Below are 17,016 nucleotides of genomic sequence, written 5' to 3'. Positions count from 1 at the left end.
TAGAACTTTTGGGAAGCGGATTCATAATTATAATTTTATTGAAACAACGTCGATGAAGACGTTTCGTGCGTTCGCGTTCGTATGAAAAACTATGCACGATACACAAAAAATAAACCGGCCTGAGTATCGTTGCTTAATCTCGATTTATGTTTTAAGTTTTTACAGCACTGACGGACGGACGGACTAACGAACAGACAATGGTGCCTCAGTTAAGACAGAAAAACGGAACACCCGATGAGAAACCCTTTGAGTGGGGATCCCTAACAACAAATTCACGAGCTCAAGCTCTCTTCACCAGTCATCACAGATATAAATGTCTAGAATAGTCCAGATCTTTTTACAGAAATAAAACAAGATGAAATACGACTTTGCAGCCCGTAGGTCATGGATACAGGCCATTTTTCTAACGTTTATAGCCTCTTTTGTCCCTTAGAAGACAGCGTCGCTTGGAAAACTGAAAATGGCGTTGTCGTGTTTCTTGGGCACAACAAGCCATGTTTACGTAACATGCACTTGGTTTTAATAAGGTCACAACTTATGTCTGAGGGTCAGAACTTGTGTCTTACGTGTAAAAATGGAAAATAAATTGTATGCCCTAAACTTAACGAATTTTAATCTTTGTTACGTGGTAATCTGAACATATATTCTTGCCACATGCACAAGATGTCGCTTGACTCAGAACTAGGATCATTGGTTCCCAAAAAGCTTGTCCGGCGCGAGTAGCTTTTCTAGGACACATGGCGCTCAATGAGTTGGGCCGCAAATTGGCAAATTGGCATTGGCAAATCTCGCCCATTTATTAAAATTATAGTCTAATTTTAATAAATGGGCGAGATTTGCGGTATTTGTAAGTAGAAAAAATACAATGACCCCATGATTCACCGTTTCGAAAGAGCTCTTGCTGCAAAGAAGAAACGGCACAACAAACTCCGCAGCAGATCGGTGCCATTCAGCTATTTGTGCAGTGTATTTACATTATTATTAACTTCCAACACCAATCACTCCATTTTATTTACTAGTATCACAACCTTTAGATCGACATTTTAAACGCCAGAATCTATCCAAGCAGTCTCAGTAACAGATCTACTTATTCAAATGCCAGCCAGTAAGTGGGTTGTAGTGTGCATCGGGATCCTCTAAACTTAGACACTCGGAAATCCCATTTCAATTCAATCATACTGAGTCGTCTTGGAACGCAGGAAATAAAGTAAGTACCGTAAGTACCGAAGTTTTCTTCGACGTTCCGACGTACCCCAGTCCGGTGTAATAGAAATACTTGGAACTATTTTTTTCCTCGGTGACATAAACTTCCTTTGCTAAGACCTTTGTAAATTCTCTATTTTTTCTTTTGTCACATTTAAATTGTAGAATTGTAATTTTTATGGCAGAAAAGTGTAGGTGGACGTTTAGACGTTACGTAATCGAAACTAATGCTCTTGAAGTGATTTTTTTCGGCAGCTTGTTATACATGATTTAATTTTAGAATGGCTCGTGGACGGGGAGGAATAATGTGACATTCAGCAAGTTGTGAAAATGTGGCAAACATTCTTTGGGATATCTTTGATTTAAATAATGGTAATAAAATGATCAAATCTTCCTTATATCGGAAGCGACCTGTGACTAACTGTGGGCACATCTATAGGTTGGTATTATTATTAGGTATGTGAAAATAATCAGATTCTCATCATATTTAGCTACGTAACTTATAAAGCCTAATATGTAACAGCACAACGCGACTTAAAGAGTTATTATAATAGCAAAAGTCGACGAGAACGGACCTAAAGGTCAGTAAGGATGCCATAAAAATAATGTTGGTTATATAATCCATCATCAAAAGAGCTTGGTAGGTTTCCGCCCCTTATTATATTTTCATACAAATTCTGTCTCACAAAGGACCACGGACAACGTAGGTATTGTCCCAAAGTAAAGTCTGATTTGTTTAAAGCGTCTTTCGACGTCTATTAAAACTTTTAGAGATGATAAAAATTTTTAGATGTTGTTAGCTCGGTTTTCCTCTATAAAATCTTTAATAAATTGACGAGGACAAGAAAATAGTTTTCTGCATATTTTATAATAGTTTTCTGCATATTTTATAAGACCTTTTTTGACATACAAAATTACCGGGCTTTTTTTGGAATATTAGGTTACGAATTTTTAATGACTGTATCCTACATTATGTATAAATGTGAATGTAAGTTTGTTTGTTAAGCTTTCACGCGAAAAATACTTGACCGATCGTCATGAAACTTTGTAGGCGTCATGTTCTTTGAGGGATTAGGGATAACTAAGGGTATATTTTAATCAATTAAAGAAAATAGGATTATGCCTGACAGCGATATCCAGTGCAGGTGGAGCCGCAGGGTGATCGCTAGTATAGTAGGACGTCGATACCAAAAAAAAGATATTTTCCTTACGAAATTAAGATCAGTAGGAAAAACCTTTAGTAAATGGTTTGCCGGATGATGAAAAAATACACTAATAAACTAATTAAATTACCCTCAGTAAGAGTTATTTTATGTCCCTAGAGGACTTAATTTGTAACAAAAAACGACAATTATTTCGAACATTCAAGTCAGCAAAACAAAATTTGTACAAAACGCTTAAAAAGATGAAATTTTTAGTCCGCATTAAATTTCAACTCGAAAGACAAATAGAATTCATTCCCCGGAATCGTTTAAGTTACTTTCTTAAAATTAATCAAAAGATAAATGTAAAAGTAGAATCCAAAGTTTACCCGGGGTAACAAACCGACAAATGGGATTAATGTCTTGCAAACGAAAGTTGATTCAACTTATCGACGTATAAATTTTGCCATTTGGGTCGTTGGCTTTTTTGGGATCTGCATTAAAACGTTACACTAATAAGTTAATAAGACTCCGCTGTCGATGCGCATCTCAAGAACAGTGATAGCTAAATTTTTTTTAGAAGAGACTTTTTCCATTGCTGCTAAATAAAAAAATAACGAAAATGAACATCGAAGTTTAGTTTAAACGTTTGATGGGTGAAAAATTTTTGTTGAAATACGTTTTACCGTAGACTCAGTACTTGACGCTCAGTCTAACTCGCAGTTTACAATTTTTTTTACTTTTAGTAAAGTCCAACATAATCATTTTTATCTTCACAGTACTTTAAATATAATAGAAGATAGGAGGTGAGCACGTAAATCTAATCTGGGGTATAGTATAGGGGGCACCATACTTTAAGATATAGTGTTAGCCCCCAAGACACAAGACCAACTCGGTTTTTACTGAAGAAATCGACTAAGAAAGAGACTTTACCAGACTATATTCTTTAAAAATCTTCAGTCGGGTTTAGTAAAACTTTATTTTGATCTACGAGATCAGATTCTTTACCATCTTAGCTCATACATCCAAATTACTCTGACATTAACGTTATAAATTGCATCTCTGATGCAAAACCATAAATCTTTATTCCTATATTTGACGTCATTTTGACGTCTACGGCAGTGAATAGTACCATTCATACTCCACTTTATTTTATCCTTATTAACTGTGATAATAAGATAAAAAAAAACATAAACCGTTATTTCTGTTCGCATTTAAATGGAAAATTAACTGAAGTGTTAAAAAGGAACTTCTTGTAGTTATTATTTATTTTCCTTATACACTTATTTTCAAGGATCAAAAGAGTCCGAAAAACCGTAGTCATCTGATGTCGACAATTTTAGATGAAAGGTCGCATAACAAAGTACCCAGAATAACTAAATAGTAAGTATGCGTAAAGTATACTTGCTATATTTCTTCATGTTGGCAAAACGTGGCTCTTTTTTTCTTTCAATTCATATTATTATGAATCTGTTTCCGCTCGTGTATACCTTGTCTAATAAGGATTAAGAAAATGTATGGGACTGCAATTTATATATTGTGTCAATTCCGAATTTTATGGTGCGATAAAATCAGGCTAAAGTCTCACAAATGTTTTTTCTCCTATTGAAAAAATAAGAGATTTGGACAAATCGCAAATTAGTTATTCTTTTGATGTATGGTAACTATTTTTACTACTTTTTCTTCTCTACATCAGCTAGACATGATTCAGACAATAAGCCCGCTATTAGACATTGCTACGTGTGAGAATCATAAATAAAGTGAATAGTCCACATACCTTGAACTTGTGTATCATGCCGTATCTGTTGAGTAGTTCGTAGCCGAGGTACTTGACGGGCGCGCCGCCCGACGCCTCGTGCAGGGCGAACACGTCAAACGACCACTCGTCCAGAGTCTGAAAGAAAAAAATCTCGGTCAGAAAAAGACTGATTCATAATTAATAATGCATCAGAAGGAAGTTCAAATTGAGGCGTGAAATGAGGAATCCAAGTCGATCCATCCGAAAATTGTTTTAAATTACACCGTCTGTTAGTTATTGAAATTTAAGGATACGGTAAACTTAGATATCGATACCATAAAATGATTTTTGTTTCACTTAGTTAATCCCACCATTTCTAAACAAATCTAAAACTACAATGAAGTAACATATGGTTAAAGATGCTAATTATATGAAATCGCTTTCAAAATCTCGAGTGTAACGTGAAGGGTTGTCGAGAACAATGGAAACAATTGACGGAGCCTGCCTTTGACCTGAGCAAAGACAAACTAACAAAAGGCTAACAAAATAACGACTGGGGCAGTGGAAGTAGAATCTGACTCTTAGGATGCGGAACTAAATAATTTAAAGGTAGACGGAACTGAGTTTGACTGGGAACTAATTGGAATCGAAACTTAGCGTGATGGGTCATAAATGAAAGATGGGAAGGAATTTGGATGTAAATGAATTGTTTAGACTAAAGTATACAACAACTTTGATGTGGTGTGAGCTTTCAGAAAGAATTTAAATATCTATGAAAGGCTGAAGACCAAACTTGCATTATAAAATGTATGATGTGACAATCTTCCATAATACAACAAGGTAAAATAGCGGCATTCAAATGAAAAAAAAAAACAGTGTATCACGATTCACAAGTGACAGCCTTGAGGCAGACGGACTGACAACAAAGCCCAGTACAGTACCGTTTTTAGCCTCCGAGTACTGAATTTTGAAAGCAGTCCGTAATTGAAAATCGTACGTTTAACTTTCACTCTCTTAATGATAATTCAGTTTTTTGTCGTTAGTTGTCAGTTTTTCCTCTGTTATTTTCACCATATTAAAATTAAATTAAATTAAATTAAAAATATATTTATTAAAAACATAGTTCACATTACTTAAATACATGTACGAATACAAATGACTCGGATGTAAAACCAGTAAAAATATCTTAATAGTCATAATCATAGGAGTTGAGTTAATCTACACCAAAACATAATAATATACGAGAAGGATGGTCTAAAGATAATATAGGGACACCCGAACTAGGTTTGTTTTAAACCTGTGTTTCGGGTTATCAGTGCAGAAAAATGATTGATGGATATTTTAATGTAATTCTATCACTTAATTGTATTATAAAAGACTAAGCAGGACAAGCTGTCCTGAATTATTTAATTACATTACCTGTACTTATATGTAAGTTAGTTACAGCAAAATTCGTTATAGTTTCCCTCCACAATAGTTTGGCGCTAGGTAACCAGCTCGTTGTAATTTAGTGTACCAAGATTAAGACGAATGTACGCGAGTGGGAATAAATCAGAGCCTCAGGTTAATTCGACCCCTTGTTACTTTATGGTAAATATTTAATAGGGGACGGAGTTGTATCTTTGTTGATTAACTTGGTCTTTGTATTAATAAGGAACCTTATTTGTTTAATATTTTAATAGTTCGCTTGACTATAGCTGCACAGGTTGATCGATCATAGGTTGCAATGAAATGTGTAATGATTTTTATTACTTAGAGATTTTGAAGCAAGAAGAGAGATTATTTAATTATTTTGTATGTATATAAAAAATCTTAATCGAATAATAATATTTGGCTCTGAAATAATAAGTACACCTGTCTTGGTGTTATACATTTATCTAGCAAAAACATTATCTGATTCGAAATCTTCTTTTTTAGCTATTTAAGATTTCCTCTTCTCAGGTTAAATAATCAAGGTTCTGATTTTTGAAGTCTTCAATTCGATTACCGAGTCAGGACTTAAGCTTAATTTGGTTACCCAATCAGAGAATCTTAATCAAGGAAAAACGTTCGTCCGGAATATTTTATTAGCGTCCAAATGCAATCACCTTTAAATGCATCTAGAAATATACGGAACGAATATTTAGATAGTTCCGTAACCAAGGGTAAAAACGGAACCCCATTACTGAAGGGTCTGTCTATCGCAAGGCTATATCTCATGAATCCTGAAAGCTGGATACTGAAGATTTTTATAAACAGGAATATCTTACTTAATTTGTTCCATAAATTATAATTGAGTGTGATAAGAAATGATCTTAATAGGATGCTTCGATTGACTAACATTAATAGGATTAATAAACCTTTATAGGATAAAATAATATTAATTCAAAGTTGTTAGTCATTATAAATTCGAATCTGAAATACGAACTCGAACGAAGCGTTAAGTGAGTTTGTATTTCAAGTGTAGGCTTGAGTTGGTTTCCAAAACTTGTGTTAGTAAACTCAGGACCTGATTTTAAGTGCTTACACAGAGGAATTAGATTATGTTTTCGTTTTAGAGGAGTTGGAGGTGACTATGACTTTATAATTAGGCTTGTTACGATTTTAAGGAGCAACAAAATAGAATCCTGCCTATCAAAGTAAAGTTTTCTTATCACCAAAAATACATGTTTGTATGTATGTACATGTACCTTTTGAATTATATAAAAAAAATGAAAAGCAGTAACAGTTATTAAAAAACGTTTGCATATAGGATTCTTTTTTCGAGTGTCCAATCCTAAGTTATATTCTCATAAACTCGCGGAAGAAGTTGCGCGCAACGGCTAGTGTATCCAGAACGGCCCATTTAGACGTTGCGAGAAATATTGTGCAAGTTGCAATTCATTGTACAGCCGCACAGCTGTATCTAAAGTAAAATACAACTTGCACGATATTTCTCGCATCGTCTAAATTGGCCTTAATAGCTATGTCATTTTCATTACCTTTACCACTATAAGCCATTCATTCAAGTTCCAAAGTGTAGTGTCAGAATGGTTTTGTTAACCGTACAATGGCAACTCACCCAGTATTTATATTAAATGAAAGTGCTACAATATTCCATTTGTATTTCTTGGTAAATGCCACAGTTTTCACGAAGGTAAGGACGGTCAAAGGCTCTACAGTTGAGTCCATTAATGTAGTTAATATTTAATATCTAAGCTAGGTACCTTCTAGGTTTATTATTTTGTAATTGTCTGAATTCTTAGAAACTTTATTTTCTGAGCTTAGGCGGTAGTAAAGGTTTTATGAAAAGTTATTGAGTTACTGCTTGTACTGAATCTTTTATTTGATTGAATTATGTCTTTTAACCCTTGTCGTAGAAATGACCGCTATGTGTACAATTTGGAGGCAGTATTTATTTCTATTTTAAAAGGTTTTCTAGCGATAGTTCTTAGAGATTTTCAGCCAAAATCGATTTCGCCATTTGCTAATTACTTATGAACTCATCTCTAAGAAGTGTGATAAAAGTTTGACAGTTGTGAATTTCTTTGTCTGTCAGTGACATCGTAGCTCTCAAACGGGTGAATCGATTTAGGTGCGGTTTTTATATAAAAAAAACATTTATACGTTAAATCGTTTAGTTGCGTTAATGATAAATAATGACAAATAAAAGTGGGTTACTACTACTGGCTGGTACTATTTGACAAATATTTATTTACCATACTTATACATGATATTTGATAGAATATGGAAAAGTATGAAAAATGAACCCTCTGGTATTCCTATTCACTGGCCAAACAATTTCAGCGTTAGTCCAGTTCATAAGCGGATTAATGAAAGTAAAATAGGTCACGCATCAGAAAAGCGCTACCACTGTGTCACTGGCAATTATTACTATGAAAGAGGTTTATTGCAATAGATAGAGCCAGCATCCTCCAAAATCCTGACAGATGCGTCTTTTATGTTGAATTCAATATTGCAGCAAAAATAAGAATTGACTATGGTTGTATTTACTTTTAATTTAAATTGAGTTGAATTTTTAGCCATTAGCATGAAAACATAACATTTTCTAGAGAAGTAGGATCGCAACGGTAATCATGAAGGAAAAGAGATCGGATTTGTCAAGCATCCAATAAAAGAACTGTTTATTAGTCTACTAACCTTTAACACTCTAATGACATCTTGAGGGAACTGCATCAGCGCAGTGCTGGTGACCCTTCTATAGATTCTGTCTACAAAGATGCCAGCTCTGATCGCGTGCGCGACCGAGCGGAATTTCGGCTTCTCATCCGACTTCCGTTTCGCCGTCGCCAGCTGCCGCGTGAAGGTCGACGCCAGCCACTCCCGGACTTCAGGCGGGACGGCATCAGGCTGGACCTCCGACAGCTCGTCATCCTCGTCAGCCAACCTCCTGCACACAACCCAACCTCCAATTAGTTCCAAAAAACAAACGCACATCAAGCTGAAGCTTCGAATCCAATTCAATTAGCGTAACCTCCCTGGAGGAAAACGCATGTCCTTATTCCCCTTATTTGCTCCATTTACCACCGAAAGCTGCGAAGCTGATTGGACACTTTTTATATTAACGCTGCAACTGTAATTACAATGGCCTTGTAATCGGCACATTTCAATAAATGCAATTAGTTTTCAATTATTATTTCAACAAGTCGAGTCGAATCTATAACTATGAACTATAGGAATTCTATATTAACATCAACCTCTGGATAATTCAAAATAAATTACCTTTGATCCTATTGTTCAAACTTTTATTAACAAACTTACATTCTGCTAAGTAAATGTATTTAAATTGTAATCTTTTTGTTTAACAGCTAGGTAGTCTAATGAAACTTTATGATCTAATTTATATCACTAAGTAACGGCGTACATTGTTAGTCTATTCAAGTTATATAAACTCAATTATCTTACTAGTATCTACAACTATTTGTATGTATCTTGTTAGTCAAGTATGGAAATTATGAAATTTAAATTGCTCAAATGAAGTTTCTATGTAAGTTTATCAAAGACAAAAAGTGATTTTATTTGCAGTATTATGAAACAGTACAAAATTGATAAAATACAGTGTGTACAAAATCCCAGCCAAAAGATTGCAAATAAGGCCTTTTTTTAATATAAAAAAATCTGGAATGCGGCAATCGTCGGGTTGGGCTTTGTAGAACAATATGTCAAATTTATCTAGACCTCTGGTATTCTTTTATAGAGGACAAAAAATGTTGAAACAAACGAACTCCTGAAATTGAGAAGAGTATTTTTCCAGTATTCGGTGTGGGATACCGATGTGTAAAGACTTGCGAAATAAACGAGAGTGATGAAGTGGATAGTTGGCAGACAGTAGGTCATGCTACGTTGGGCTCACTAGCTAGGGTACTGGATGACTATGTTTCATGCAGCGTGCTCAAGGTTATAATGCTTGACATTGCTTTCCATTGAAATAGTGGACGGTTTGCAATATGTACAGTTGTTAACACTTAATATGCCCATATATCACATTCCGAAATTATTTATTTAAGCCAAGTTCATGAGTGTTATGGATAACTCTGTGCAGATATTTATATATGCTCTTAGTTGACAATGATAAATTTCTTATGGCACAGGATACATTAACACTTAAATCTTGTTGCAAACACTGTAATAACCTAATTCAAAAAAGTTAACGACTTCTGGAAATGTCTCGATTTTTACAAAATCAATACGCACAACAGCGCTCCATAAATTTTTGATAAAGCTTAATATACAGTAAAATTTACATGGCAATGGAAAGCAATACAACAGAGAACAGTCACACGACAAAACAAGCGAATCTCTGGATGCTCGAGGTTAATCTGGGGTCGTATTCTCATTACTATTCGAATGAAACCAGAATATTCTTCGAAACAAACGAAATGACGCAGCACTCATATAGGAATGTTTTGAGCAGTGATTAATTAACGTCAAATGCAATATTGGACCATGGCCGTCATGTCAGTGTGGTGTTATATGGAACAATATTTCTGAGCTGTAAAGACCCATATGGGGTTGAAATGTCATAATTACTTTGCTGAACTTTTGGAATATTTTAGGTATCCGAGTAATGGCAATGTTAAGAGAAGGTTGTTTGATGGAATATTCTGGTTTGATTCAAGTGCTGTAAGTGGCATAAATAGTGATACATCGACACACCTAAACACCAGGGTTGGGGCTGACTGCTGGCGCGCCACTGCCGGTCTAAAATAAAACACGCCGTCATTGGGACAGAGTCAGGGAGTACACAAGGATTGGGATTATCACGAACGAGTTTTGGTTGTCAACGACCGGTTGTCCATCATTTTGTTCAGTAAAAAGTTTATTATAAAAATTATACTGGGTATTGAAATATATAACATTACTGCAAAATTTAATATCATTAATTTTGGTAACGAAAATGATGACCAGAACCAGCTTATTGTTTTACAACAATACACCTGCAAGGTACACAATATACACAATTAAAATAATCATTTAAACATTAACAAGCTATTCATAACAAATACCCAGAATAGAGAATCCAAATGTAAAAATATTTTCAAAGCAGTGGTAGCAGCTATAAAATAAAATTAAATTATGTACAAACTAATTATAAAAGGTTTCACAAAGAATAAAGGTTGAAACCGCAGGTATGTTTCAAGAAAGTAAATTTATGAAACAAAGGGTAAGCTTAATGGAATGATGCTATACAGGGGTCACCCAGACACAATTATGAAGAATGAACATGCCTAAGGATAGACAGACATAGACGGAGACTGAAGACAGGGACGATCACACAGACGAGTCACACAGGGACCAAACGGCACACGGGGTACTAAGTTCCAGATCTAAACTAAACGGTATCTAGACGCAGATAAAACTCTAAAACTACTTGGGAACAAATCACGCAATACAATGTGCAAATTTAAGTATGGCAAGTTGAATAATCATATTGCGTAATATATTCACCACATTACATAGAAAACGAGTAGGTAACCTAAAAACCTAAAAAAGAAAATACCAGCCTGGATTACATCCAAACTGATAAAGCAAATAATATCTTATGGAAAGTCTAATCTAACAGTAGGAGAGGTATCAGAGAGTTATAAACTGAAGCTTGAACAGAACACAAAGACCTAATCGCACAAATTGGACAGAAGGGAGGCGCGACTACTTGGCCATTGTCGGCGGTGTTGTAACGGTATTAACTTTGCTTCGTTTGGTTTCTCTACTGAGCACCTCGCCCAGCAGGGTGTGCGCAGGCGTCGCATGTGGAGCGTGGTCTGCTGCGCGCCGCGCGGCTGCTCCGCCACTCTCCTATCCCTGCGTTAGACATAATCACTGGCGGCGCGACGACAAATCCGCTCACACCCATTGTTATAAACACCCTAGAATTGTTAGTACTGGAGACAATCGCTTTGATGATCAATGACAAACAAATTCAAAATGAAATCTTAAAGTAATAAAGCGGTTCGTGTGTCGGAGCATTTTCGTTGAAGGAAAAATATTGGAAATTAGTTTCGGTGTCGATAACTACGATTACACTGATGTGGTTTCTAGTTAATTTTGTTTAAATTGAAGTTTTCTAAGGTTTCATTTCAAGCGTCAGAGTTGAAGATGTTGAAACCTGTCAAGTTGATTCGATTCTTCGTTCAACTGGATCGAACTACTGAAGTTTATTGATAACTAATTATGTTTTAGAAAGCTAGTGGAAAATTTTTAAAGCCGGCGTTTTCTCACGTATACATAAAAATGTAAGCAAAAGAAATGCAATGAAAAATCTATTTGGATTGAAGGGAAATCTATGCAAAATTTTACATTGATATGCAAATAGCTTCACTGCTTCCATATAAATCATTTAGTGTGGTGAAATTGTTAGTCTGTGAAAGTAATCATCTATTCGCAGGGAAATCTTTCGCTCGAAGAATTTTAATCTTATTTCCATATCCATAAATATTCCTAGCATATTCAGAAATGGACTTGAAATTATTATGTTCCTGAAATAAATGTAAGGATTTTACTATGTATGAATGTCTTTGTTTCATTGAGCAAAAGATAAGCTAGTTTTCGTATCAGTGATTTGACAATCAAATCAAGTGAATTTTATACGACATTAATGTTTTTTTGAAACTATATTTAATTTAAGCAAAAGATTTCTAGCATACTTGCATTTACATTTTGACCCGAACTTCGCAGTGTCACTTGTTTTTTCCGTCTCGCTGTGTGATAGAGTTATATCAAAGTCAGACTATGTTCCTATTTTGGTGGTGCAATTTTGTTTTATTTTCTTGCAACGCAAGATAAACCAATTTTATTGTGTACAATTTTCGGTCGATATTACCATTCTTTCCTATACATTATAATATAGTAATACTGTACTACAGCGATATCTTCATATTTAATATATTTAAAGAATACTTGCTACCTGGACTACAAGTAAGATTGATGTCAAAAATAGGTTTACCTTAAATATTTAGCCTGTTTCTCTGATGCGTTTGTGCATCCTAATTTAATTCTAAAATAAAATTAAAGATTGGTATTTATTTAAGTCCAAAAGTGCCGCTCTAACAAATTTTAACATTCTAGTTCTCAGTAAAATACCATATTTTAATTAAGGTGTAGTTATTTTCGGGTAAATTTATTGCAACTTTAGTACCAGAAAGATTAATAAACCCATATCATACTTCGTGTAACAATGGACACGTTATTCAAAAAATCTCTAGGAATTTCGACTAAAAGAATGTATTTGAGCTTTTGAATAGTATTGCAGTAAATAGTGTTAAGGCTTCGCGCTCCCTGTCAGAAGTACGTTCGTAAGTTTATTGTCTGTGCACTTCGTGGCACTCATGCACAAATTCAATATGGCGGCCAGATTTACAAAGTTATTTCCAGAGAGCAGGCTTAGAATATATAATTAGGTTTCCTTACTTGTATTTGGAGAAAACATTTAAATGAATTTCGTGTTCATTTTACTTATACGGAAAAGATTAATTTTGTGATGCAAAATATGATTTCAAAAACGTTTTTTTTACAGTTAAGCTTGTTCATTATCATGAAAAAACTCAATATGTACTGATAATCGGCACTGAGTTATAATATGCATTGGCACTTTTTTACGAAGTTGAAAGCCAAATCGCTTTAAGAAAAATATTTCTTTCTGCGCAATATAGTCATATTGTATTTGCAGATTCGCTAATACCCGTGCCAGTTCAATCACACAGTTAAAAAGTGTATTTGTGAATGACAGTATTTCATGATCACAATAATGTTTCATCTAAACATAATTCCAATTATCTCATAACTCATACTAGATGAGGATATCGCTGTATTTATAATATCAAGTTGGCGAACTAAATTGATAGTCGAACGTGCGGATCGTATGACCGCATTGAGCAATTTGATCGCACAGAGGAGCGGCGATAAATTGATTCCAATTTGGCATTATTGTTGTTCGAGAGTTGGCTCTACCCAGAATAAGCCAAAGCGACAATAGAAACTATTCTTGGAAAATTAACGACGACCCGATAATTAAAAAAAATAAAGTGGAATATTAACTACTAACTCTATACTAATTTTTCATTTTCTGGAACAAGATAAGGCCTTCATTATTTGTATTCAGTACAATTTTTAATTGCAATCATATATTGCTACATGAATCGTTAAGCTAGTCGTATTTCTTACAACTTATTACATTTAATTCTAAACCAAATATGGACCATCACAAAAAAAATATCACTTGGAATATTTTTGAAACCGTTGTAATATTTAATTATGTTACAATTTTTATTTTATTTCTTCTAATTATTCAGTTGTTTCCCTTTACTGTGTTATTACTTACTTTACCTCATTGTGATATTATCTGGGGACTATGACGTTCTATAGTCATAATAATAGATCATAAACTATCCATCCATCATATCGTTACAATGTATCGTGTCAACTTTGAACGCAATGTTTTAATCCATTTCAATAATTAAAGCCGTACTACTGGGAGTTGGAAACTACAGTTAAACTATGTTGCTATTCGAATGGGTTTAATAACGCATTTTATAATGTTAATAAAACTATTACTTTACACGTATCTAACTTTTACATAGTTAGCTTACGTAATTTTTTTAAAAACCGTCAAGTGCGAGTAGCTATCGTGCTTCTGAGGTTTCCGTACAAACAGGGTAAAAATCAATTGGCAAACCATATAAGCCACTTATCTAAATGACTGTAACAACCATTCCTTACCGTATTTTATGGAATTGTCATTATGACTGCAACCTTTTTGTTTAAGGCATTGAAGGCGAAAAATTAAGGGAGGCCTATTGTGTACATTATGTTTTAGAAAAATTACTCAAAACTCAAACATTTTAGAATAATTTCTTATTTCGAATACCTTATAGTTCTCTTCGATTCGGAAATCCATATCACACCTACACATAGCCAAGCTCTAACCTAATCAAATTCGGAATCCACTAGACAGAAAATTAAAATACAAGAGTCAAATAAATATAAACTTTATATTATCTACTATACGTTATAATATTGCTCTTTAACTATTTATGTATCATTTTAATGGCCGTTACGTTTTTATAACAGCGATTTCTTAACATTTACAGCCTTTAACTTTAGTGCTGAGAGAGCAACGGTAAGTAATCAATTGTTGGATGGGTAAGTAAGTGTGTATAAAACGTGATGTTGTAAATAATGTATTACACATTAGAACTGGAACAATTATTAGTTATTTATTTATTTACACTTTTTATACATTAATTCTACAATGGCAGACTTAATGCCTGAGGAATTCTGTATCAGTCAACCAGAGGGTGATGCGGAGATATCAAGAAGTAGGTGTGCCTATAAATTAAAGTCAGAAAATGTCAGTCATAAAAAATATAAAATCGTAATTATACATACATAATGTGCAATATGTAGACTTACTTATTTACATACTAAGGAAAATAATATTAATACGTAACACATATTACATACACATATTTAGATTTAAGAATCAGGAAAATGAAGGTTGTAGGGATAACTCAGCTAGACTCTACAGTAACAGTTTACGAATCGTTTATTATGTACTTGTTACAAAAATAACAATTACTAAAATAGCTACAGTATTAATAACAAAATATTTAATGCTTTTAGGTTATGTTTGGCGCTTTGAACATGTAGATTTCTGTTATTGGAACTAAGGCTACCAAAGTTATTTTCATCTAGGTTTGCGAGTTTGGTCTAGAAGTTTAAAGTAGAAGCGATATTTTTTAAATCGGCTTAGAAATTTACTTTAGGCGTGTAAAAAACTCACTTACACATTGATGTATATTATTAATCGATCAATTAGTCAGCAAAGTCCACAGCAAAGTTGCTTCCCTTAAAGAAAACTGCTCTTAAATGCATAGGTAATAAAAAATAAAGCATTTTTATCTTCTTGTATGTGCTCTGCAGGAGCACTATAGGTGTGTCGAGTCACCTAGTTCACTTTGATAACCTAAATGTATTATCTCCATGAAAACGTTTCAAAGTGATACTGAGAACCGACGTACTAGGCAAAGAGCAAAGTAAATGAAAAGTGCGGCAAATTCTGCAAAACTTTTGGTTTTTCTTTTATATTTTTTACGACAAAATTAAAATCTTTAAATCAAATTGCTTTCCTTATAATATGTATTAGCGTCTCGATCAATGATATTTATTACCTATTTTATTCGACCGGGGAAATAAAGAAACACTTATATTTTAAGCGGTCGTGTCAGTGGCGGGTTACTGGTCGCCTATCGCCCCGCGTCCTGAAGCAATATTATTCCGGGAGTGAAATGTAGAGACCGCTCTACCCTCACTACCCTGTGTATTGCGCTGTCACGCTTCCGCAACCCTTATATTACTCGAAGACGTGGTGGTAGACATCCTGATCCTGACAGTACAGATGGTGGAAAATTCCCGGCAACGTATTCAGTGGGCTAGCTTTGGAGGAGATATACCATGGAGTATGGTCCATTTTACTTTGGTTGTGTGTACAACCAAATTCAGCTATGGCCGTCACTTCGACTAATGTTCTGTATGACGACACTGATGCTCTCAAAGTTGGCGTGTATATGGAATGCGCATTTCTGTGCTTTTGCTTTATTATTTTATATCACCTGTTTTCATTTTATCTACGATCAAAATTACCTAACAGAAAAGAAACATAAATTGATTAAAAACTGCGACAAAACAGCTGGAATTTATTGTTACTTTATCATATAAATCAGGCATTTTAAAAAGCTCTACCTTTTTATTGCCAGTCGTAAAACAAATGCTAGTATCGTTAGTATGCTTGCGTGTCGTTTGCAACATAACTTTGAAATATGGGGTAGATTAAAAAGCATACAGTAACAGATGTGCTGATTAAATTGGAGCGGTAACAAAAGAGACCAATAAATTCCAGTACCTATATTAATGTAATACGCTAATTAAACGAGGTACTATTTTATTAATTGTACTTGAAAAAGTAGTTATAATATTTAAGGCTTATTTTTGGGTGCAACTAAAGCTGGCTGACCGTATATTTCATAAAACCCTTAACATTTTGTAAGTACATCCATTAGTCTAAAATTAATCAAACTACTACGTTCCATACTTGTCTGTGGTCAAGTATGAAAACCACAATTTTCAATCTGTGCCCGCCTACGTCACGCGTCGCCGCCCGCATCGCCCGCGTCGCTCGCTGTCAACTGTCGCGTCGCTCGCACCGTGCGGATGACGTCATCCTGTCTACGCGAATAAGCTGGGAACTTGCCGTGCCGCTGTTTGAAATATGGTTTTTCCTTTTTTAGTTTTTACGTTGACGTGGAAAATGGAGTTAACGCGTGACATTTGTTTTTAGTCGAGTTGTCAAAGGAATGTTGAATACGGAGTAGAGTTGTTTTGTTCATTAACTCGTTTGCGCCGTCATATGAGGGTACTCGTAGTTCGCGTTTCAGTTTTATCGAGTTCAGCTTTCCTAGT

At 34.5% G+C, this 17,016-nt stretch overlaps 1 protein-coding gene across 4 annotated transcripts in view; it reads right to left on the bottom strand.

Moving 5' to 3' along the window:
• LOC113493155 (calcium/calmodulin-dependent 3',5'-cyclic nucleotide phosphodiesterase 1) overlaps window positions 1-17,016 on the bottom strand; it is a 179,082-nt gene that overhangs the window by 17,828 nt on the left and 144,238 nt on the right. For 3 of the 4 annotated variants that reach the window (XM_026870978.1, XM_026870980.1, XM_026870981.1), the window contains 3 exons: window positions 10,219-10,263; window positions 8,203-8,452; window positions 4,123-4,239 (listed from right to left, as the gene is read on the bottom strand). In XM_026870978.1, coding sequence (XP_026726779.1) covers window positions 4,123-4,239; window positions 8,203-8,452; window positions 10,219-10,263 — 412 coding nt within the window. The remainder of the gene's footprint in view (window positions 1-4,122; window positions 4,240-8,202; window positions 8,453-10,218; window positions 10,264-17,016) is intronic. The other variant, XM_026870982.1, reaches the window with a different exon arrangement.

This window comes from Trichoplusia ni, chromosome 4 (assembly GCF_003590095.1).
Source record: "Trichoplusia ni isolate ovarian cell line Hi5 chromosome 4, tn1, whole genome shotgun sequence".
NCBI lineage: Eukaryota > Metazoa > Arthropoda > Insecta > Lepidoptera > Noctuidae > Trichoplusia > Trichoplusia ni.
Note: the sequence above shows the minus strand (reverse complement) of the source record. Positions and strands in the feature narration are given on the sequence as shown.